General features: G+C 39.5%; 1 protein-coding gene across 1 annotated transcript in view; it reads right to left on the bottom strand.

Annotated features, from left to right (window-relative positions):
* Positions 1-23,921, bottom strand: part of LOC135212115 (cullin-5-like) — a 278,450-nt gene that overhangs the window by 98,770 nt on the left and 155,759 nt on the right. The window contains exons 8-9 of the mRNA XM_064245512.1: positions 11,827-11,964; positions 11,368-11,492 (exon numbers count right to left, since the gene is read on the bottom strand). Coding sequence (XP_064101582.1) covers positions 11,368-11,492; positions 11,827-11,964 — 263 coding nt within the window. The remainder of the gene's footprint in view (positions 1-11,367; positions 11,493-11,826; positions 11,965-23,921) is intronic.

Genomic DNA, 23,921 nt, shown 5'->3' on the forward strand with positions numbered 1-23,921 from the left:
TGAGGGTCATGGAGATGTTGTGGTGTGACCTGAACTTTTTAAGGACTTCTCTCACCATCTTTAACGGAGGGAAAGCATACAAGTCTTTGTCTAACCAGTTTAAAAGCATCGCATCTGTCGCCCATGCCTGTGGGTCCAGGGCTGGCGAGCAGTAAAGAGGAAGACTGGTTTTACGATGTGGCAAATAGGTCTAAAATTGTTTTGCCTAAAGTTTCCACAAATCGAGGTAGACCAACGGGTTCAGCATCCACTCTGGGAAGGACCTGCTTTCTGAGGCTTAATTCAACCCCAAGTACATTGCATTTCCCCTGAATGAATCTTGTTAAGATTCTAGTCTGATTCTGTTTTGCCCATAACAACAGGGCTTATCATTTTACATAGAGAAAACAACTGAGTTCCTCCCTGTTTTCTGATGGTGCACTGTCCGAGTGGACAGCCACTACCTTGTTGTGGACCATGTCTGCAAACTCCTACAACCTCCAGTGGATAGCCATTAATTCCTTCCAATTTATATGCCACTGACTCTGTTGAACATTCGAAGTCCTTGAGACTTCCAGGTTCCCTAGGATCACTCCCCAACCTAGATCGGATACGTCTGAAAATAACATGCTAGGTCAGGGCTTACCCTTCTAACAACCTGTCTTTTAATCTCCACCAATGCAGGTCCTCCTTATCTCTTTTGTGATCTGGAACACAAATGAGTATGGAAACTCCTTTCTCCTTTCTATTCCAGTTTGCCTTGAGGAAGAACTGTAGATTCCTCATATACAGTCTCCCCAAGGACAAGAACTGTTGTATTGAGGATAGTACCCAACAGACTCATCCATTCCATTCCTGAGCACTCTTGTAGGGCTAGAAATTGATCCACTTTCTGCAGGCACAACTCCATTCTTTGTGGGGATGGAAAAGCCCGAAAATTCACTGAGTCAATCCTAATCCCCAAATAGAATAGTTCCTGAAAGGGGAGTAACTGTGACTTCCACAGGTTTATCAAAAGTCCCAATTCTTGAGCTAATGAAAGCATTTTCTGCAGGTCTTCCGTGCACTTTTTCTCTGTTTGTGACCAAAGAAGTTTAGGTATAAGGATACTCTTATCCTCACTAGATGTAACCATTTCGCAATGTGGGGCTAAGTCTCATGTGAGCACTTGCGGGGCAGTCGGAAGCCTGAAACACACAGCTCTGAATTGATATATTTGTTTTTGAACACAAACTGAAGAAACTTCATTGCATTCTGGTGAATTGGAATATGGAAATAAACGTCTTCCATATCAACAGAAATCATCCAATACCCCTGATGGATGGATGACAAAACTCTCTGAATCGTTTCCATCTTGAATTTTGTCTTTTTCACAAACCAATTCAGAGCGCTTACGTCCAACACTTGCCTCCGGCCTCCTGAGGCCTTGGGTGCTACAAATAGAAAGACTGTAGAATCCTGAGGTTAGTGAGTCTACTACTAAACCTACAGCCTTCTTCTGCAAGAGAGACGAAACCTCTCTTGAAAGGGTGATGAAACTCTCTGAATCTTACGAGTAGGCTTTTGAAACTATCGAAGAGCTTGATAAGGGTGGAGTTCTCTTGAATGGAATATTGCAGCCTTCTCTTAAAACTTCTACAATCCAAGATTCTGCCCCTCTTGCTTCCCAGTTTCTCCAAAACTGCTGAGGTTTTGCTCCTACAGGTGCACGAAGGACTAACACATCACTTTCTTGTGGAGGTTTTTGTCATGGATTTCTTGATAGATCTCGGGGTGAAGCATACTCTACCCCTCAATCTAGGGTAGGATCTACAGATTCCCCTGCCACGAAAGGGCTGAGCACGAGTGGCAGGCAAAGGACGTGAACTGGGAGTGGAATCACAAGGACGTTTAGTAGATTGAGAGATTAGGTCTTGTGTTGATTTCTTCTGCAAAGGCAGATGAAAAATGAATCAGTGTGTCCTCCGGGAAAAAGTGTTTGCTGTCCAGGGGAAAGTAAAGCAAAGTGGACCTTTGCGTACGAGATACACCTATAGAAGTAAAAGAGCACCAAAGTTCTCTCAATTTTAGGATGCCCATGGTAAAGAGAGACTCCAACTCCAAAGAACCGTCCCTGATATCTTTGTCTAAGCAGGAAATTATGCCCAAAATGTCTGCAAAAGAATCTTCATCTATTGTTACACAATCCTTGATTTTGTGGCCCAAAGCTCCTATGGTCCAGTCAAGGAAACTTATCACCTCGAAAACTTGAAAGATATTCTTGATGAGGTGGTCTAACAAAGATGCAGTACAGTGGTCCCCCATATTTGCAGGGAATGCGTACCAGACCTCCCCCCCCCAAATAGTTAGAACCTGTGAATAGTTGGAACCCCTAATAAAAATACTTAAAATGGCCTATTTTTTCAGTTAAAACTCAAGAAAAACCACTAAAAATTTTAATATCTAGTTTTTCTAATAGTTTTCTCACAAAAAGGTATTTTATGATGAAAATGATAAAAAACCCAGGAATTTGTGGATATTTCTCATAGAAAAATACTAGAAAAAGGCATATTTCCTGTGAATATGGAGGGATATGTTCCAGAGAGCAATGCGCAAATGCGTGAATCCGAGAATCTTTAGAATGCGAATATAGGAGGCCCACTGTAAACATTATCTTGGCTGAATTAAAATACGACCTCCTAGCAGTCAATAAGTCTGGCAAAGGCAGACATACCAAAAGAAAGAGCTTCTCTGGTCTCATAACATAAATGTCTTCCAGTGGAAAAATGAGGAGAAGGAAAACTGAAGTTAACTTTTCCTTGCTCCCTCTTCTCCTCAAGCCAAAGGTTAATTTCTTTCAAAGCCTTACGTGCCAAATAAGGAAAGTACTAACTTAGGCAACTTAGACGAATCCACTTGGTTGTATCTCATGTAAGAAGACTGGTGTAGATGGGGTCACTGGCGAGACAGACTCCGCTAAATTCGGTACAAAGTAGCGACTTGTAGTCTGTCGGAGAAGATTCCTTATCTCTTCTTCTTCCACTGATGAAACAAGAGACAAGTTTGCTTGAGGTTGACCAGGAGGTACCGAAGATTTCATAAATCCCAAAATACTGTTTAACTTATTTTGAATGGCTGCAATAGAAGGATCAATGACAGCCATAACTTGTGACACCATCTGTAAAACGGAAGAAGTAATTGCAATAGTAGGTTGAATGACTCCAGACTGCTCGAGAGGCGCCAATGGGCACTCGGTCGCTTGTGGGAGCCTGGGCGCCAATGGGTGCTTGTAAGAGCTGTGGAGCTGATGGGGCGCTTAGGCGTTTATGGGAGCTGTGGCGCCAACGGGTTCCAACCTCTTCTTTAGCATACCTGGGGCTCCAGAACGATAGGAAAATCCTGCGCCAATGTCCGTTCATACTCTGAAGGGCGCTCCTGCACCAGTGTGTGCCCTTCAAGCCTAGGCATATCCTGTGCCATTACGTACTCTTCAAATACAGGTGAAACAGGAGAGAAGACAACCTGTTCTGCATAGGAAAGATGAACAGGTGCCGACAGGCTCACAAGTGTCTTACACTTCTTAGCACTTGTGGAATGAACTGGAGAGGAAAGCACAGGAGGATAAGGATCCGGTGCCAACAGATGCTCTGCAGTAACCTCACCAGTGTCTTCCAGAAGATGAATTCCTCAACGAGGAACAAGATTTAGAGGAAGGAATCCTCTCACTACGGTGTCCTTCTAAACCATTATAATCTTGAGAAAATCACTCTGGAGAGTCCGAAAAGCTGCAAGAGGGACATTGACCCTCTTGAAGTACACTAGCCTTTTTAATGGGGATAGGAGAGGGAGACACCTTATGGGCCCTCCTTTTCAGTGGATTGGACTCATCTATGAAACATCACTGGCACCTGGGAGATGACTCCCAGAGCTGATTGTAGATTGTACTTCTAATGGTGTTCTGTCGAGACCTAGGAATTATCAACAGGACCGCCTGCGGGGTGACTGCTTGTGGGTGGACCCCACTGACCTCCCTTGGGCTACCAGTATGCCTCCTCCCATGTGCTGGGGAGTTTGACAGGGACCTTTGCCTAGGAGAATCAGTGGGACAAACAGCCACCTCCTCCACAACACTAGGACTGGTCCTCACTTCACCGCTTATCTAGCAAGGTTTTCACAGACACTCCTAACCTCTCCATTGCCTGTAATGGGATCAAAAAAATTTTACCCTCAAGTTGGCAACAGCATCGGGTTCAGATGCAAGAGAGCCAGGGTTAGGCGTGGGTTGAACAGATGAGGCAGAAGGTTGAGGAGACAAGATACATTTCCAGTAGACAATTCCTGCCTAACTACATGCTTCTAGAAGCAACTTTCCTCTTCATATCTCTCTCTAACTTATTAATAAGGCTAGTTAAAGTTTTCGAAGCTTTACTGTCCCAATTGACAAATTCCACACAGGTCAGATCTGGTGAGCAAGTTTGGCCCCTACAAACTGTACAAATAGAATGCAGATCATAACAAGCTTTTAAAAGTCTTATATTGCAACCTTTGTTGCAATAACTTAAGTCCCTTGAGAGCTAGTATCAGACATACCTGCAACCTAACTCAATCCTAAGGCAAAGACTAATCCAATGGCAAAATTCAACTACAGTAATACCTTGAGATACGAGTATAATTTGTTCCTGGACCGAGCTCATAAGCCAATTTGCTCATATCTCATTTCAATTTTTCCCATATAAAATAACTGACAAAAATTTAATCCATTCCGGCCCTTTATAAACACCCAAATCAATGATAATAACAATGGAAAAAACATATTTTTAATTGCTATACTGTATAGACATATTGTACACACACTAAATGATATAATAAATGATTATTGTGATATGAAATAAAATGTGGTTTCATCATGAGTTTTTACCTATGAGTCAGACAACAATGGCTAACAGTGGTGTGTGTGGAGGAGGAAGGAAGGGAGGGAGAGAGAGTTGGACGGTACCATATTTAATACTGTTCCTTGCACATAGCAAAACTTTAAATTAATTTAACTGAACTTAGCTTATTTGTTTTTGTTTTTTTACTTTTTATTCTTTTTACTTTTTTTCACTTTTTTTGATTTGTGTTTATTTACTGTTCTTCACTTGTCTTAGCTCTTTTTTGCTTTCACACTTTAATTTTCACTCATGCAGGCCTTTTAAAACAAAAACAAAAATAATAAGTACAGTGGGGCCTCGTTATCCACGGGGGATAGGGCCTAGAACAACCCCCCCAGTGATAAGTAAATACCCGTGTTATCCTGATTACCCCCCTCAAAAATTGCTTAAAAACTGCCTACTTTAATAGTTAACCCACCCAAGACCACATATTCCAATGTTTATAACTGCCTACTTTAGTTTCAAACACCAAATATGTTTTCAACTATCACCTAAAACTAAATTCAAGACAGTTTTAAAGTTATTGTACAAAATTAGCCTTAAAAATAAATGTATATATGTACTACTGTACATAGGTATGTAGCCTACTAGCCTAGGGATTACAGCTAGAAGCCTACATACATGGTGGGCCTCTTTTTTTTTTTTTTTACAAGGAAAGAGAGGATGAGTGGTAAGAGAACTATCAAAATATGTAAATCATATGGGTACTCACCAACAATCTATGTTGATAAAAGATGGCGACGATTTTGCAGTGCAATCCAGTAATATAAAAACGATAATGCTACCACAGTATGCAGCGAAACATCTCTTCCTTCGTCACAACAACGGTTTAATGTACTAAGTTTTATATTTCCCACGTTTTAAAAAAAAACCTTCCATCTGGGGAACCCTTTTAGGGCAATCTTTCCCATAAAAGGAGTAAAAAAAGAATCAGGGCTTTTGGATGCCACATAATTAACTCGTTTATATGGGTACAATTTAAAGAACGCGCCGCACACCACATTTCATAACAACACCAAACAAACGTTTGTAGGCCAGTGTTGCCAACTGGGAATGGCAATTTCTTGCTAGATTTTGTTCCATAAAAGGCTAAAAAAACAAAAAAAAATCACATACCGTATATACTCGAATAACGTGCAATCTCCCATATCATGCAACCCCCTAATTTTCACCAATAAACAGTGGTTTTTGTGTTTTGTCATGTATCCTCATGTATCATGCAAGTTCATAAGGTTGGTGGTTTAGCCTGCTCAATGGCCGAGTCATTCAGATGTGTGCTGATGCTAGTCAATTTACGGTAATTTTCTTATTAATCTCGAGAATTGAATAGAAAATCTCAAGATTAAAAAAAAATCCCAAGATAATAATAATTGTAAAAATAACACGCCTTGGAGTCCTTAATCATCTCTCTCTTCTCCTCTCTCTCTCCTCTCTCTCTCTCTCCTCATCTCTCTCTCTCTCTCTCTCTCTCCTCTCTCTCTCTCGTCTCTCTCTCTCTCTCAGGAATAAATACGTACGTACTGTAATTTGCAGTAAATGTTGTGTGCGTGTTTTAAAAAATGTGCAGTACACACACATTCCGATGTTTCGGTTTTTGGAATTTTTCAGATTTCGGAAATGTGAGGTCAGATGCATAATCAAACAAACACCACTACTGCAGCAAAACATTTTTTCCCTTTATGTTTTTCATTATTGTTATTTATTAATTACAGTTTATTTATTTAAATATAGTAATAATACTGTTAAATGAATGTGAGATAATTAAGATCACCTATAATAAAATAGTGGGACAATTAATACCATATGTTCACTAATAGGTATTATTTTCAAAACAAACATTCCGTAAAACACAAAAAATATATGTACATAACAATCAAAATATAATAATGTTTTGCAGTTCAACTTGTGAATTTTAACAATAAGTATGACTATATAATATATTTTTACCATATCGATCTTGAAGTTGAAGAGTCGTTAAAATTCTGAGGATGGTCCCCGGGAAAAGGATTTGTACTTTGTGATTACGTATCGCTACAACACCATGTGGTATTTTCATACCACTATATTGATGACGCATCGCTACGACACACTGGTGTTTTTCATACCCACTATACGTTTGAAAGTTAAAAACATGACATAGAATCGACTTTGCGACTTCGTTCACTTTGATATTTTTAACGATACAATAACTACATTTGTACTACGAAAACCATCTTCACATAAGTAATTTTTCGTATAATGATATGTTGTTGCAAAAGCTAGCTTATACATAAAAGGCTTTTATAATTTAAGTCAATCTTAGATATACATATGCACCCAAACTCATTGTGGGGAAATTTACTACTGTTTCCTCGATATTGAAATACTTTAGCATCATTCAAACACTTTAATAAATATAATGCATAAAAAATACTAGGCTATACATATTTACATCGTATACAAATACTACATACAGTTATATAACCACACTTTTTATATACAAAGTTAACAGTTATACACACTACTTTTATATACAAAGTTTAATAATATGAATAGTGATCAGACGACAGCTGTGCACTGGACTACGTACGTACTACTTGGAAGATAAAACGAACAAAAATTTTGTTGTTGTTAGTCGCCGGGATAGATTAACATTTTTCCAGAGATTAAAAAGCTGAATTTTGTTTTGAAGTATGTCAACCGCGATATATATTATTGTTTTCACGAAGGAATAATTATATAAAGAAAATTATTGAGTAATTTTTGCCGTCAGCAGTCAGAAAATCACGAACATGGTAACGTTCAAACCTAGTGCCATCCATGGCGTATGTCTATAAATAGAACAGAAGCAGAGGGCAGTCATTGGATAACAGATCTCCATGGCTACCAACCAACCAATCAGGTGTTAGTTATACTACTCTGTAATTTCTTAGAATGAACGTTTTACACACACGAAGCTAACGATGATGATGTGTTTTGCATACAGTACGTAGTTTTAGTTTTTTATTATTTAGTTGTAAGTATTTTACTGATTTCATGAAGAATAGAATGATTCCTTCTCATTACTTTGAATGCAAAATGGCTTGAAGATTCTTCCGCAAAAAGAAGAGAAAAAAAAATTCCTTAGAAGATGATCATTATTTACTAACGCGGTTTGACATACCTTCAAAAGAAAAATTCAGCTCTTTAATCTCTGGAAAAATGTTAATCTATCCCGGCGACTAACACAACAAAATTTTTTGTTTGTTTTATCTTCCAAGTACATAGTACGTACGTAGTCCAGTGCACCAGCTGTCGTCTGATCACTACTCATATGATTAATTTTGTATATAAAAGTATGTGTATATAACTGTTAACTTTGTATATAAAAGTATGTGTATAATACTGTATGTAGTATTTGTATACGATGTAAATATGTATAGCCTAGTATTTATGCATTATATTATTAAAGTGTTTGAATGATGCTAAAGTATTTCAATATCCGAGGAAACAGTAGTAAATTTCCCCACATGAGTTTGGGTACATATTTATATGGTGACTTAAATTATAAAAGCCTTTTATGTATAAGCTAGCTTTTGTAACAACACATATCTTACGAAAATTACTTATTGTGAAGATGGTTTTAGTAGTACAAATGATAGTTATTGTATCGTTTTAAAAATATCAAAGTGAACGAAGTCGCAAAGTCGATTATGTCATGTTTTTCCTAAACGCGTTGACTTAAACCTGTTAAGCGTCACCCAGTAATAATACGTTTACTGCGATCTACTCGGTAGCGCCTTCAACGGGATATTACGTTCAAAACTTTGACTGTGCTTGTCAAGCCGTCAGCCCCGTAATAATACGTTTACTCGTATAGAAAGTGTAGGAACATCATTGGTAAAACACCTCTCAGCACACGGGGAACTTATTTCCAGCCTGGCAACTCTTTCCTGGTGGTCGCTTATGCTAAAAAACTGCCTGTCCTGTTGGTTTTCTTTCAATACGCTTCGGCGTTTATCGAGACAAAAATTGGATTTCGCGTCTTTCACAATGGAATGTCCCAAAGAGGAGGCGTATTTCTTCAGGTGAGATCATTCAAATACTAGATGAGGAGTCTGGATATTGATAACCTATTTGATGATGAGAGCTCTAGTTCTGAATCCTCAGTGATGATACAAACTTTTCTTCCAATAGCGGGAGTGAAGATGAATTTCTTTGCCGAGTGACTGGACTCCGAGAGAGGAGAGAGAGCGGGAGAGAGAGAGAGAGAGAGAGAGAGAGAGAGGAGACGAGAGAAGAGAGAGGGGAGGAGAGAGAGAATTCCTACACTTAATTACAGTAAGAATAATAAACATAAAATCAATATTAACTTTGAAAAACTATCATCAGTGCTATGATCGCTGATTTACAAAAAAAAGCGTGACGGTACGTTTAGCAGCGAGCTCCATCTGGGGGGGAGGACGCTTAACAGGTTAAAGGAGAACGTTATTTTGGTTGTTTATCACTGGCACAAACCCATAACAATGCAGTGTATGTATGATAATTCTAAACTATTATTCACTACCAAAATAACGATGATATTTTGTATTGAAAAATTAATGTTACGTATATTCCAAACATTATTACTACGTAGCATGAATAGTACTATAAAAATTTCGAAAGATAATCTTGCTGTGAACGCTACCATAATTTGATTTTCATATACGTACGTACATTTTTGTCAGCTGGCTGGCCTCGCATAGATAAAATTGATTTCACTGATATGGAATTACTCCACGAATAGCCTTTTTATTATGAAGATATGACGATAATATATAAGGTAAAAAATGCTTTTATGTATTTCGTTTTACGCTTCGTCGCCAATAACAAACAGCAATACTTACGATAATCTATGACAAATAGCGTTTGTATGACTTCAATTGTTCAGAGAAGTTATATACGAATACTGCCAAAATAATAATGAAGTTCGAATTAATTTTAGCCTTAATGTTATTACTACTGTAATTACACTACACTACTATTAAAATTTCTAAAAGTTTATCAAAACAAAAAATGTCGCTTTGAAACGCAACCGTATACATAAACCATTTTCGTACTTAAAGGTATATGCTTACATTTTGTGGCTGGCCACTCCGACGATAAGTTGAGTGCAATGATGTGGAATTATTCTTCGAATAGGCTATTTATTATGAAAGATATGACTATAATATATATGTAAGAATGGTTTTATTACCTTTATTGTCAATTAATATCATAATGTGAAGTTTGTGTACGTTGGTGGTTATCGCACTGCAACTACGCTTAGCCTACCAATGAACGTCGTACATAAACCTTGAATAGGCTATTTATTTCGAAGATATGGACAATAATATATTAGGTGAGAATGGTTTTATTACCTTTATTGTCAGTTAATATCATTATATGACTCTTTAAATGAATGTTGGTTAGTTATCGGACCACGGCCGAGGGTTAGCCTACCGAAAAACATCGCATACGCAACACAACAAACCCGTGATGCAGCGATTTCATACCAGTGATGTAACATGAGAAACGGTCCAAGAAAAAAACCCGTGATTAACTGGATCCGTGAATACCTGATCCGTGAATAAGCGATGCCCACACTGTAGCTTTGTTTCTGCCTGCCCTCTCAAAAAAACATTGCGGAAATGAGTCAGGCAAGTGTCATTAAAAAGAGCTGAAGCATGACCTGTAGACAATTTATCAGGGTGTTTCTTTTCAGTGAAATCAGTAACATCCTACCACTTAGCCAACACTCCCTTGAAGAAATAAATTCCTCTGGTTTGACCTCCTCCTTGCAACCGATCTCTTGCAACACCTCTGAATGTTGCATAGTCTGTAGTTTGATCAACTCCTCAGTCTTAAGTTCCTCTTGATGCTCCTCGACAAGGTCGTTGACATCTGTCTCATCTAGCTCCAGCCCCATGGACTATCCTAAAGACAAAATCTCTTCCAACACAGCCCACAATTCCTTCCATGCTGAATTTAAGGTTCTTTGCATTACACCCTGCTATGCATCATCAACAATTTTCCATCAAATACAGTGAAAACCACGTAAATAATGCAAACAACAAGGGAGATGCTCGGGAGATGTGTACGGAAGTCGGAGACCACGTGAACTGAACAAGTGAAGCGGGTTTAGAGCACTCCCAAGCACTTGGCCATCTGGCCTTAGCATTTGTAACTGAAGTTCGTACTGAGTTGGTTCCTCTCTCTCCCCTGGTAGGCAGGGGTATCAGGCCCCCATATCACCTACCCAAAACAAATATAGGGCTACTGTAAATTACAAAAATTCTAGCTGCTGACAGACAGAAACTATAGCTATGTAACTATGTACTTGGTAAGTTGCATACATAAAAAACAAAAACAGAATAAAGATGACACTCTTTCAGTAACAAAATGTGTCAGGGCATAACACCGTAATGCACAACACAAAGGCAATGTATAGTAAAACTTAAAAATAAATAATTAAAAAAAGGAAATCTTCCTTATAACATACCATTCAACCATATTTTCTTCTTTCTCAGAGTCCGCTGAGGTATCGAGTATAAGGCGGCGGGTGAGGTGAGCCTTGTGGTACCTCATAAACACATCTTTGTTGCTAACATACTTTAGCACCAGCAACTGGCAAAAAGAGAAAAAAAATGATTAATTTGCTTCTCCAATACTTCTCACTATCACATGCAAATTCTGGACAAAGCATTCCTGTTGTAACTGTGGTATGTTAAAAAATTAGAAGAATCCACAACAGATTTAATAAATATATCAATCACTTAATTGATTTGACCTTAAACCTACACAATAGCCACTCTCAGACTCTAAGATGACATAATGAAAGCTTTTTGATTATCTCTCTTGTCACTGAACAATCACCTATAAATATGTTTTCTATACAAAAAGAGAATAGTATAAGAACCATCACATCAGCACCTCAATACATCTTACGCAAGGTACTTACCACATCTTTTAATTTACTTTCAATTTCATCTGCAGTAAGCTTTTTGCTAAGTGGTGTTTTTCTAAGAAGCATGTCGCAGTAATTGGCAAGAAGTTCGGGGCATTTGGATTCAGGTTGTGTCTTATTACCTATTCCTTTCTGCAAAGGGATAAAAAGTGTATTAGTTGACAACTTTAAATACTAGAAACTATTATTAACACCAAGAACCACTAATTGAAGTTACATATTTTAATTTTGGCATCCTCTTTAAGACAGCCTTCAATCTCTGTAAGATTAATAATTTTAGCGACAAACAAATGATACACATGACCGACAAGCTAAAATCAATTCTACACTCACAAAACACAAATGTATTCAAGCATCTTATTTCATGACTTTCTTCCAGCCAGATTTTGATTTCCCAACACGTTTTCTGTGCAAAAGTAGTAATGTATGTACAGTGGACCTTACTATTTTCGCAGGGCATGAGTACCAGACAACCAACCCCCACCCCCAAAACAGCTAGAATCCGTGCATATTTAGAACCCATATAGAAATGCTTAAAACTACCTATTTTGTTAGTTCAAACTCAAGAAAGACCCACTAAAAATGCTTATAGTACCTGGTTAATAGTAAAGCACTAATGACTGCAATAAAATCAAGTACTGAAGTAGTAAAAGATTAAAAACTGATATTGCAGCAATAAGAGAAACTATAGAATCTGGAGAAATAAAGGAGGTGAGATATATAAAAGTAAAAGATCAGAAATTATGTAGAGGGTTAAAGAATTGGAGAATTTAAGAGGAAATTGGGATAGGAAGAGGTTGGAGGGGAGGGAGGAGGAGATGACTGTGATTATTTATCAGTTTTTAAAGTTTAGTCAGTATTATCTTATTTTTATTTTTTGCATTGATGAAATGTGGGTGTGATTCATTTACAAAATGTAGTATAAGAAACACAAGTTTAATTTTATAAGATGTTTTATAACAAAACATTATGTTTTGAAGTGAAACCATTTGTGTTGTGGCATCATAGTTGGCAAGATGGCAGCCACAGGAGGATGAAAAATGTAAACAAAAGGGAGATGAACCAGTTGGGCATTCTATGGAGATGGATAAAAGTAAAAGATCAGAAATTATGTAATTAAATGGATAAAAGTAAAAGATCAGAAATTATGTAGTTAAAAAACTGGAGAATAAAGGAGATTAGAGAGAATTAGGATAGGAAGAGGTTGTAGGTGAGGGAGAAGGAGATGACTGTGATTATATGTCAGTTTTTAAAGTTTAGTCAGTATTATTTTATTTTTATTTTTCTGCATTGATGAAATGTGAACGTGATTCATTTACAAATGTAGTATAAGAGACACTTAATTTTATAAGATGTTTTATAACAAAACATTCTTTATGTTTTGAAGTGAAACCATTTGTATTGTGACATCATAGGAAGTGGCATCATAGGACACAAGATGGCAGTTGTGGGAGGGTGAAAAATGTAAACAAAAGGAAGATGAACCAGTTGGGCATTCTGGTGTGTGCTTAGAAAAGAGCTCTCTCTGTGTTAGGTTGTCATTTGTGGGTTGTAAGTCAGGTTGTTGTTTTTGTGGTCTTAAGCTGGATTATACTGGAAGAGGAACATGAACAGGTGGGTGTTGATTGCATGACTGTAGCATGTTGGACGAGTTAGGCTAAGAAAACATTCACTTGCCACTGGTGAGCTGGTTGGCCCCCACTCCCAAGGAAGGAGCGAGCAACAGTCGCAAATTTCTGTAACCTCTGCAGAAAAATCCTCAGCGATGCTGTATCTGTCACCATTCCCAGGTAAAGAATCCTTTGGCAGGGAAGTAGATTGGACTTCTCCAGATTCATAATGATGCTTACGCTCTGGCAAAACTGGAAAAGACAGTCCTTGTCCCGAACCAGTTTCTCAGGAAACTAGCCAAGACCAGCCAACCGTCGAGATATCTCAACAGGCAAATCTCCTGAGCATGAGCCAACGTCGACATTAAGCTAACGACCCTTGTGAACACCTGCTGGGAGCTATTGTCAAACCAAAGCAAGGAACCTTGAACTGGAAGACCTGCTCCCCAAGACTGAGGCAGAGGAATCTCCTGTTCAAAGGTGGATAGGAATCTGGAAGTAGGTATCCTCAAGTCTACAGACAGCATGAAGTCATACTCCCTCACAACTGCCAAGACTGTCCAGGGTGTCTCCATCCTGAACTTTGCCTTCTTGTTAGTGGCCTTTGGCACCAGGAAGACGACTGTAGAAAACAGGAGAAGACTATCTACCATTTCCACTGCACCCCTGTCCATCATCTTCGTCACTTCCTACTGGAGAGCTAAGTGTTTTGGAGAGCCTCAGATGTGCATCATGTGCAGGAGAGGATAATCAAAGAGAGGAGAAGGGAGGAGAAGGAAGTCAAACAGAAGTAGATGGCCTACCCGAAGGACACCCACTACCCACAATTCTACTCCGTGCAATTGGCACTTGGCCCAATGGTTAGCCAGGCATCCCCCAACCGGTGGCAACAGACAATGAGTGGCGCCCTCTCTATTAACTACCTGCCCTGGCTCTGCCTCTAGCTCCCACACCTCCCTGGTCTTGAAGAGTGCGACTGAAAGGGGCAGTGCTGCAGCTGTTTTTTTGGACTAGGTGTTGGTTAAGGAGCCCTAGTCGAAGTTGATAGCTTTGAAGTTCTTCCTGGCAGGAGACTCCCTCCTCTGCCTTGGAACTGACGGGCAAGGCTGAACCGACGATTTAGTGACCACCTGCTGGGCAAGCCAATTGTTATTGTCAGTCAGCCATCTGTCTATCGCAGTCTCCAACTGATCTCTAGGTGGAAGGAGCTGGGATTCTAAAAGATCTCTTCCGCAGAGACAACAAAGAATTCACATCCAGAGAATAAGCCACTTTGGAAAGGACTGCGTCCCTTATAATTCAGAGCAAGTTAACCCACAAATTAGCACTAAGATGACCCAGGTATGAAAGGCCATTGCCGTCGCACCAGATTGAATCCTAGCCACTGCTGATGACTGCAAGTCCAGCCATGAGACAGTCTGGAAGGCAGGAGAGGCAGGAGAGGCAGTCGACTCCAAAGTAGTTCTAGAAAGGTTAACAAAGGGTGCTGAGTCCTAACTTGATTCAGGGTCAATCCAGTCTTCAGATGAATCAGATTCGAGTTGATCTGCCTATTCATAAGCTGTACAAGACTAGTAGAGTAATACTTCTTATGCCAAACAAGAGGGGAAGAAGCTTGAAAGACCTGATGGAACATGCTGCAAAATCAAGTTAGCATGCTGTGAATGTGGTAACTTATCCTGAAGAACAAGGAAGAGAAAGATCCCTATCATTTCATCTGGCACTGGAGAGCTCTCCTTGGAAGACAAATGTCATCTCTTCCCCTTGAAGAATCACGTCCACGAACAAAGGAATAGTGCATGTGTCCATCTCTGACCAAGAAGTCACATATGTGGACGCTTGACAATGAATGACACATATGACACCATCTGGGAGAATGAGAAGCAGAAACATGATGCTTCTGCCTTGATGAGTCACAACCACTGACTCTGGAAGGTGCACTACAAACGTAAGACCTCCTAAGAGAATGAGACAAGAAATGCCTTGGTTTTTTGGAACTGGAGAAAGATGTCCTCTCTCACAACCATGAATAGCCATAGGAGCACATTTGCCATGAGGAACAAGTCTATCATGAACATCATTGCCGTCACTTGCAACACATCTGTGAACACAAGCATGCAAGGAAATCCTGGACCTAACAGGCGAATGAAACTTGAAATGAGGAGAAAAGCCGCTTGAAAGTCTCGAAGCAACCAGACTTCTAACCTGAGGAACCACTACCTTTGATTTCTTGACGGGAGCCCTGTCATCCTTACACCACTCAAAACAGGTTGAGGCGACATAGAAGAAACGAGAGACTTCCAAGAGGTAGACGGGCGATGATCATACAAAGGAACACAAACACAAGAGAAAGGACCACATCTGTCTATGTGAAGGGGAGACTTTTATCTGTGAGAGGAAGAAGATGACACAGCTCTCAGGTTCCCAGAAGACGAAGTGACAAAGTCCTCAACCCTCCAATGTCTAACTCAAGACTCAGGGGGAGGAGCCGAAGGTGAAGGAGAGGATGAAGATGAAGGAGATGAAGATGAAGCTGGAGACCTACACCATTTCCTCTTATTGGTATGTATTACTGTACCTCTCTCAAAAAATGAGTCGAGTCCAGTTTGTGCACCATAGCCTCTGATGGATTGGCAACTGTTGAAGATGATGTCATAGTGGTAGCTGGATGAGATGTCACAGCAAAGGGCCGAGATTGTGACGTCACTGGTACCAACATCACTAGCAGAGATGACACTGGGAGTGACGTCGCTTGGTGCGTTGGGCTTTGAGCCAAGTCGATGACCTCACTGATGGCAAGGAAAAAAGCAACCCAAGATGAGTTGCAGTTAATAATGGCATCCCATTAGGCAGCAGTACACACAACCGCTGCTGGAAGGTGTGCATACATGAAATGGGACAATAGGCCTTCCAAGGAGGGAACCCTGGGTAGACTTAAGGAGGCCCACACAAACATCTTGTGCTTATCAGACCCTGAGAAAAGGAACAAGATCGTGCTGCCTCCTCCCTCCCAGAAAGGACCACATCTCTCCCTGAGATAAAGGGCAGCATTACATAATATATCACCCTGAGCAACTCTTGATGCTTCCAAAGATGAATCTATGGAAGAAAAGGAAGGAGACAAGGCATCAATGGATGAGGTAGCAGAAGTATCCAATTGAGGAGGAAAGAATCCTTCCCAAGATGGATGTGTCGACTTCCTAAGATGCTCCTTCTTCTTTGTAGCTCTTCCACTGCACGACAGGCTAGGAGCAACACTCTTGCCATGGATTGGTTATATTACAAATATTAGAACAACACCTACTGCAAGTTGCAAAGGGATCAGTCAAAGTGGAAGCTAGGAAGCATGGGTACGGGAAACCTAGAAGGCTGGGAAAACATGCATTGACGCTCACATGACTTCTTAGATCTAATGGAGAAATCCATAAAGAACCACAAAACACACACAAACAACCAAAACCACAAAAAAGCAGGAAAGGAATCATGGGCTTAGTGAAAAAACCAGCTTAGGAGGGGGGGGAGCAAAAGCAAACATCTGCTCTCCAAGGTGGTTGAAGAAAGACTAAATGCATCATGGGTTTCAAGTGTGGTCGCTGACCAGCTTCCACCTCATCTACGCTTTAGATGCCAGATGTCACATTTTTTTATTGTTTTTAACCAGTTTCCAGCTGGTGCCAGAAGATTTACTGTATTATTAAGACTGACAGGTTGTTCCGCATCTTGTGTAAAGCCGAAATAAGTGTAACTACAAACATTCACTCATACCAGGAAATAACAGGTGAGGCAGAAAGGGTGGAGATGGTAATCAATAATGTATAATGTAACTAGCCTTTCCAAAGAAACTCCAAGAAGTTGACCTCCTTACAGACCCAAAGTATTAGAGACTATTCCCACCAAAGATTTAAAACTTATCAGAATAGAGAATGTGTATGGTAGGCTTAAGAAGTAACCAAAAGCAGCTGAAGTTATGATAGATATTTAAGTAATAAGCATTAAGCATCACCAGAGGAAACACCTGGCACTTACAGGGATGGATGATAAAACTAAGTTACAGTATTAATGGTGTTTGTTCAAAACTATACATAAAATTCTGGTGTTTGTTCAAAACCATGCATAAAATTGAAGCTTGATAACAACATTATCCTCTAAAACTCATACATACATCATCCTTACACTAACAGCAATTAGGCTAAAAATATCATTAGCAAAATTATCATTCTAATAAAATATGAAATTTTTATAATAAAATATAAATTTTCATAATAGAATTTATTATTTGCAAACTTACCTATTGTTAAAGTTAGCTATATCTCCACGCCGATTAGGCGAGTCGGCATTCAAACAAAAAATCGAATGGCTGCCCGGATGACTATCTAGTTTACCTGTTCTCCACCAGGTGTGTTTCAAATGTTTTAGCTCTTGTCAGAATTCTCCTTAACAGCCCACAAAGTTGTGGGGAGGCTGGGTGGGTCTACTTTAACAGTAGGTAAGTATCCAAATAATAAATTTTATGATGAATATTTATATTATTTGAGATGAATCTTGCCTACTGTTAAAGTTAGCTGATTCCCACATTAAGAAGAGGAAAGTGGGTAGTGCAGCTACACAAAAATCCACTTAGCCATTTGAGCTAAAGGTTTCTTGCATGAAACCCAAAACATTCTAACCTGATCTGGAATCCTTGCCGGATTTTACTACCACCAGAAGTTGGATTCCATTCAGGGAGCAAAGAGCAGCCTTGCGGAGAAAACCGCTTTGATTCAGCCAGAATGAAACGCAAGCAGTATGAAGGACCCCTGTGCCTAGGTCCAAAAGCCCTATAAAAAGACAGTCACTTAAAATAAATACCTTTACAATATAAAGGTATGCTCCTATACAAAATTTGTAGCTTCACACTCCCCAAAATATTAAAACCCGGGATTTAAACAAAAGAGCTCAAAGAATTTAGCTTTTTTTGGTTCAGGAAAAGACTACCCACTATTGTAGTGGATTAAGGGCTTTACTGTTTTCAAACACAATTCTGTACACTGAAGGTAGTGAGCAGGTAAAAACAGAATTGTACTTCTACTGTGCTACATCAATCCTATTCTGGAGCAACAAATTGGCTTAACAATAAATGAACTTACAATTGCTACTCACATTATGAATGTTTACCTTCAATAAAAGTAGAAGACATGGAGCTAGTTCTTATGCACTAGCCTATTCAATACGTCACAGAGGACCTCGTGTTCCTTGACCAAGAAGTTATTAGTTTCTAAAAATCACAACACCAAAGGTTAACTTTGCTCTTCCAGGCTTAATCTTCACAAATACATTCTAGTTTTTCTAAAACCACAAAACAAAAGTTAACTTTGCCTTCAAGCTTAACCTCTGGCAAAGACAGCTAGGTTTTCTAAAACCACAAAACAAATTTTTTTATATATATATTTTTTATATGCAATTATTTTGGAAATAAGAAAAGCTACAACCTTCAAATATTTTTCGTTTTATTCTACATAAAATTGCGCACATTTTCATATATAAAACTCTATGAAATGCCTATTATGAAATGGAGCAAATATTCCGAGAATGGTACGTACGCATTTCGGAGATTTGTGGCGGAGAATCCGCGAGCAGAGGGAAGGAAAGATTTTTTTTTAAATTCACCATTACCATGATCGAAATATTTTGCTAGAGACTTCAAATTTGTTTCTCAAGATGAAGATAAATGACTGAATATTACTAGACTGTAGAGTTTTAGCTTACAATTGCGTTTTTCGACCATTTTGGTAGAGTCAAAGTTGACCGAACGTGGTTTTTTTCTATTTATCGTGATTTATATGCAAATATTTCAAAAATGAGAAAAGCTACAACCTTCATTATTTTTAGTTGTATTCTACATGAAATTGCGCACATTTTCATATATAAAAACTTTATGTAACGGCTAATTTAAAATGGCGCAAACATTACCACAATCGCACGTATGATTTTTTCGGAATAGTTACCACACAGACGTAAAAAAATGTTATTTTTTTCATAAATTCACCATAAATCGAAATATTGTGCTAGAGACTTCAATTTGTTGCAAAATTAAGATAAATGCTTGAATATTACTAGAATATAAGCATTTTAGCTTACAATTGCGTTTTTCGACCATTTCGGTAGAGTCAAAGTTAACCGAAGGTTGAAATTTTGGCAATTATCATTATTTATATGAAAATATCTCAAAACTGATAAAAGCTACAACCATGGGTGTTTTTAGTTGTATTGTGCAGAAATTGCGCACATTTCCATATATAAAACTTTATATCTAATTTTAAATGGTGCAACATTACCACAATCGCATGTATGATTTTTTTTCTGAAGAGTTACCACGCGGACGTAAGGAAAAAGTTTTTCATAAATTCACCATAAATCAAAATATTGTGCTAAAGACTTCCAATTAGTTGCAAATTAAGGTAAATGATTAAATATTACTAAAATATAAGAGTTTTAGCTTACAATTGCGTTTTTCCGACCATTTCGGTAGTCAAAGTTGACCGAAGGTTGAAATTTTGGCAATTATCGTTACTTATATGAAAATATCATCAAAACTGATAAAAGCTATAATCATGAGTATTTTATTGTTGTATTCTACATAAAAATGCGCACATTTTCATATATAATACTTCATGTAACGGCTAATTTACAATGATACAAAAATTATGTCAAAGTGATGAAATAATTTCCGAGATGTGTCACAGATACATTTTAGTGTGGCAAGAAAGAAATTAAGCGCTTGCGCGCCTGCGTAACGATTGTAAACAAAACAACACCTTGATCCGTGAACTCCACCCAGCATCCCCCAAGGTGCGTGATTCAAAAGTTTTAGGCTGGTAGGCCTATAAGTATTTTTCCGCAAATTTAAAAAAAAACTTTTGTAAGACGTAAAATACGTCCAGTCGGCACACGGGAGACAAAAAAATGTCAACGTAAAACTACGTCAGTCGGCATAAGAGGGTTAAGAAGATGCCTAAGTTAATGGAAGTATATAGAATTGAGTAGTAGAGTTGATTTCTTCTTAACGGAAGAATGAGACATCTACAGAGAGTATTGGAAATTCTGAAAATCATTTGCCCTGAGGGTACAAGGGGTCTAAAGGAGTCACTAAGTAATTCTTGAATTTAAAATTGCTCAATATTATTCAGAATAGATACGAGGGACAGGCCTATGAGTCTGAATTAGGACAAATTTAAGGGAACATCCACTGCTCAAGCCTGAGGGCCATCAAAGAAGTAGTAATCATTTGGGTGTTACAGTTCATCAACACGCTAGTAAGTCTAAATGAGTGCTCCTTAAATCCCACACCAACTGCCAAACTTACAGATGTAAAGGCCCTTGTAAGCGGTTTGTTTTTCCTGAATCCCCAATTGCCAGAACACTGTCCTTCCACAGAATGAATGATCAATCCAATATGTTTGTTTCATTTCACTCAAAGCAGCAAACTTCCCACAAAGACTGTTTCTGACCAGGAATAAACCTGCTAAGCATCCTGATGTCTTTCCACTGCCCTGATATCTAAAAAGTTTTACCAGGTGTAGTGTTGACCATTCTTTGTTCTGTGAAAGTGTAATGACACTAGTTAAACTCTGTTGTGCTCCATGACAAAGGGAAAAGACCAAACCCTGGACTTAAGTTTAAGAACAAAATGGACAATTCTTGATAACAAAGAATTGCCTACAGAGTTCCTCCTACAGTCGTGGAGCCAAAGATGGTTCTGGATTACTTATAAATTTACTGAAAATTATTTGTATGTCGTAATTCTTACACTGAAACTGTTCATTAATTGAACATGATTATATGAAAAAATCCCCAGTGAGGCCATGTTTCCTAATAAGGAAAAGCCCTTACCGTATAGGAGATTTGTGCGTCCGAGTAGGAGAAAAGTTACGAAATGCTCTCTAATAGGAGTGTTGGTTCTCTTCTCCAATATTTAGAGGACTCTGAAATACACTAAGACAAGCAAGACATATTCTCTATATGGCCTCTTTCCTCAACAAAATGAGGATACAGCAAAGCATAAGTTGCAACAAACGCTGACCAGCCCAAATGAGTTCCTCCAACTCCATTTCAAACTCTTCTTCCGCCATAGGGCGACAGGAGGAGACAGCTGCCAACAAGAGGTAAACAAAAGAGTTTAAAGGATTGCTCTTTCTCTGCAACCCTTGGCAACAGAAAATAGCGACACTTGTTTGAAAATAAGAGGTGACAGCAGCTGAGTGCTGTATCGCATCCACCACAACTCGATGAAAGGAAGACAGTTTTAAGCGACTCAGGACTCGGCCAAGTCCGCACAAGTCAACTACGTCCACACGAGTCAACAACGTTCGCATGAGTCGACTGAGGGAAAGAAAACATGGGGCTAGAACAAGGGAAAGATTGGAGGCAGTGGGAGAGGAGTTACAACTCTCCGCCTCGTCCGAAAGCAAACATACATATAGTGGAACCTTGACATATGAAAGTCCCTACTTACGAAACATCCAAGTTACGAAAACAAAGACGAAGATTTTTTTGCTTCTGCATACGAAAATAATTCAGGTTATGAAAGGGTGTACTGTAAAGTCTGAGATTCGCCCGGACCGCCGAGAACAATTTTAAAACTCGCGCGCCTCTAACTCTATAGACTCACCACCATCCTCCTGCTCTCCCATTGGTTCCTGATGCTAGTCACCGCCGTAAGATCCTGCTCTCTTATTGGTCAGCATCTATCCCATCATGCCTCTACGTACAGGCGCCGTTCAGCCACTTTGTCGCACCAGCGTTATCGCATGCACGCGGAATTCATTCGTTCACATATATGTATTTCGTTAGTTAATGTAAATTCGTGTTAGTGATTTCGCTTTCTACTTGTATACTTTATCGTGTTGTGTGTGAAATTAATTAACTTAATTAGCCATGGGTCCCAAGAATGTTGCTGAAGTTCACGAAAAGAAGAGGATGCTTTCTTTGGAGACAAAGATGAAGATCATTAAAAAGTATGAAGCTGGCATGCGGTTTGAGTGTGATCTATAAGGAATACGGCTGAAATCCATCAACGATAGGCACCATCCTTACGCAGAAGGAAGCCATCAAAGCAGCTACACCTTCCAAGGGCGTGACTATTTTGTCCAACAAGAGGAGCCACGTGCATGATGAGATGGAGAGGCTGCTTCTTGTATGGATAAAAGACAAAGAAATCGCTGGCGATATGATAACCGAGACGGCAATCTGCCACAAGGCCAGCGCTATTTTCGGTATCTGATTGCCCAGGCCGAAGACGACAGAGGAGAAGGGACATCGACGTACCCCAGACTTCAAGGCTTCTCATGGGTGGTTTGATAAATTCCGTAAATGGACTGGCATCCATTCGGTGCGTGGCATGGGAGGCTGCCAGCTCGGACACGAAAGCGGCTGAAGCATTTATTAAGACGTTCAACGACCCCCCGATGACGCTCAACAGAGGCTACAGTTCTCAGCAAGTCTTCAACTGTGACGAGACTGGCCTTTTTTGGAAAAAAATGCCTCGTCGAACGTACATCACGGAGGAAGAGAAGAAGCTACCCAGGGATAAGCCTATGAAAGACAGGCTTACGCTCGCACAATGTTCCAATGCCAGTGGGGATTGTAAAGTCAAGCCCCTACTTGTGTATCATTCGGAGACTCCTTGAGCCTTCAAGGCCCACAAAGTGCTAAAGAAGAAGTTTCCGGTGATGTGGAGGACTAATGCGAAAGCCTGGGTAACAAGACTTTTGTTCATCGAGTGGGTAAATCTGTGTTTTGGCTCGACAGTGAAGAAATTCTTGGAAGAGAAATGCCTCCCTCTGAAATGTCTGCCGTTGTTGGACAATGCCCCTGCTCACCCTCCTAGCCTTGAGGAAGATATCCTAGCGGAGTATTCTTTCATCAAGGTTCTATATCTTCCGCCTAACACCACCCCTCTCCTCCAGCCCATGGACCAGCAAGTGATATCGAACTTCAAGAAGCTGTATACGAAACATTTTTTCAAGAGATGTTTCGACATCACCGATACCACAAACCTCACCTTGTGTGAATTTTGGAAGGAGCATTTCGATATCGTGATATGCATCAGACTCATCGATCAAGCTTGGCAGGAGGTTTCAAGGCGAACCCTTGAATTTCTGATGCTGTATCCGCCCGAGACTTCAAGGGATTCAATGTGGGCGAAGCAATGAGGCAGATTCAGAAACAGTTGACGATCCTGAAACTGTTTCGCAACCAGATCTTGACGAGATCATTGCACTCGGCAAGTCCATGAGGCTGGTCGTCGACGAGGACAACATCAATGACCTTCTCGAGGAGCACCAAGAGGAGCTTACGACAGATGACCTGAAGGAGTTGGAGCCCATGCAACATTACGTTGTTCAAGAAGAGTTCTCTAGCAGCAGCGAGGAGGAGGAGGAGGAGGACCCTATGACAACGGCAGAAATTAAGGATGCTCTAGCTGCTTTTCATAAAGTGCAA

This window comes from Macrobrachium nipponense, chromosome 40 (genome assembly GCF_015104395.2).
Source record: "Macrobrachium nipponense isolate FS-2020 chromosome 40, ASM1510439v2, whole genome shotgun sequence".
NCBI lineage: Eukaryota > Metazoa > Arthropoda > Malacostraca > Decapoda > Palaemonidae > Macrobrachium > Macrobrachium nipponense.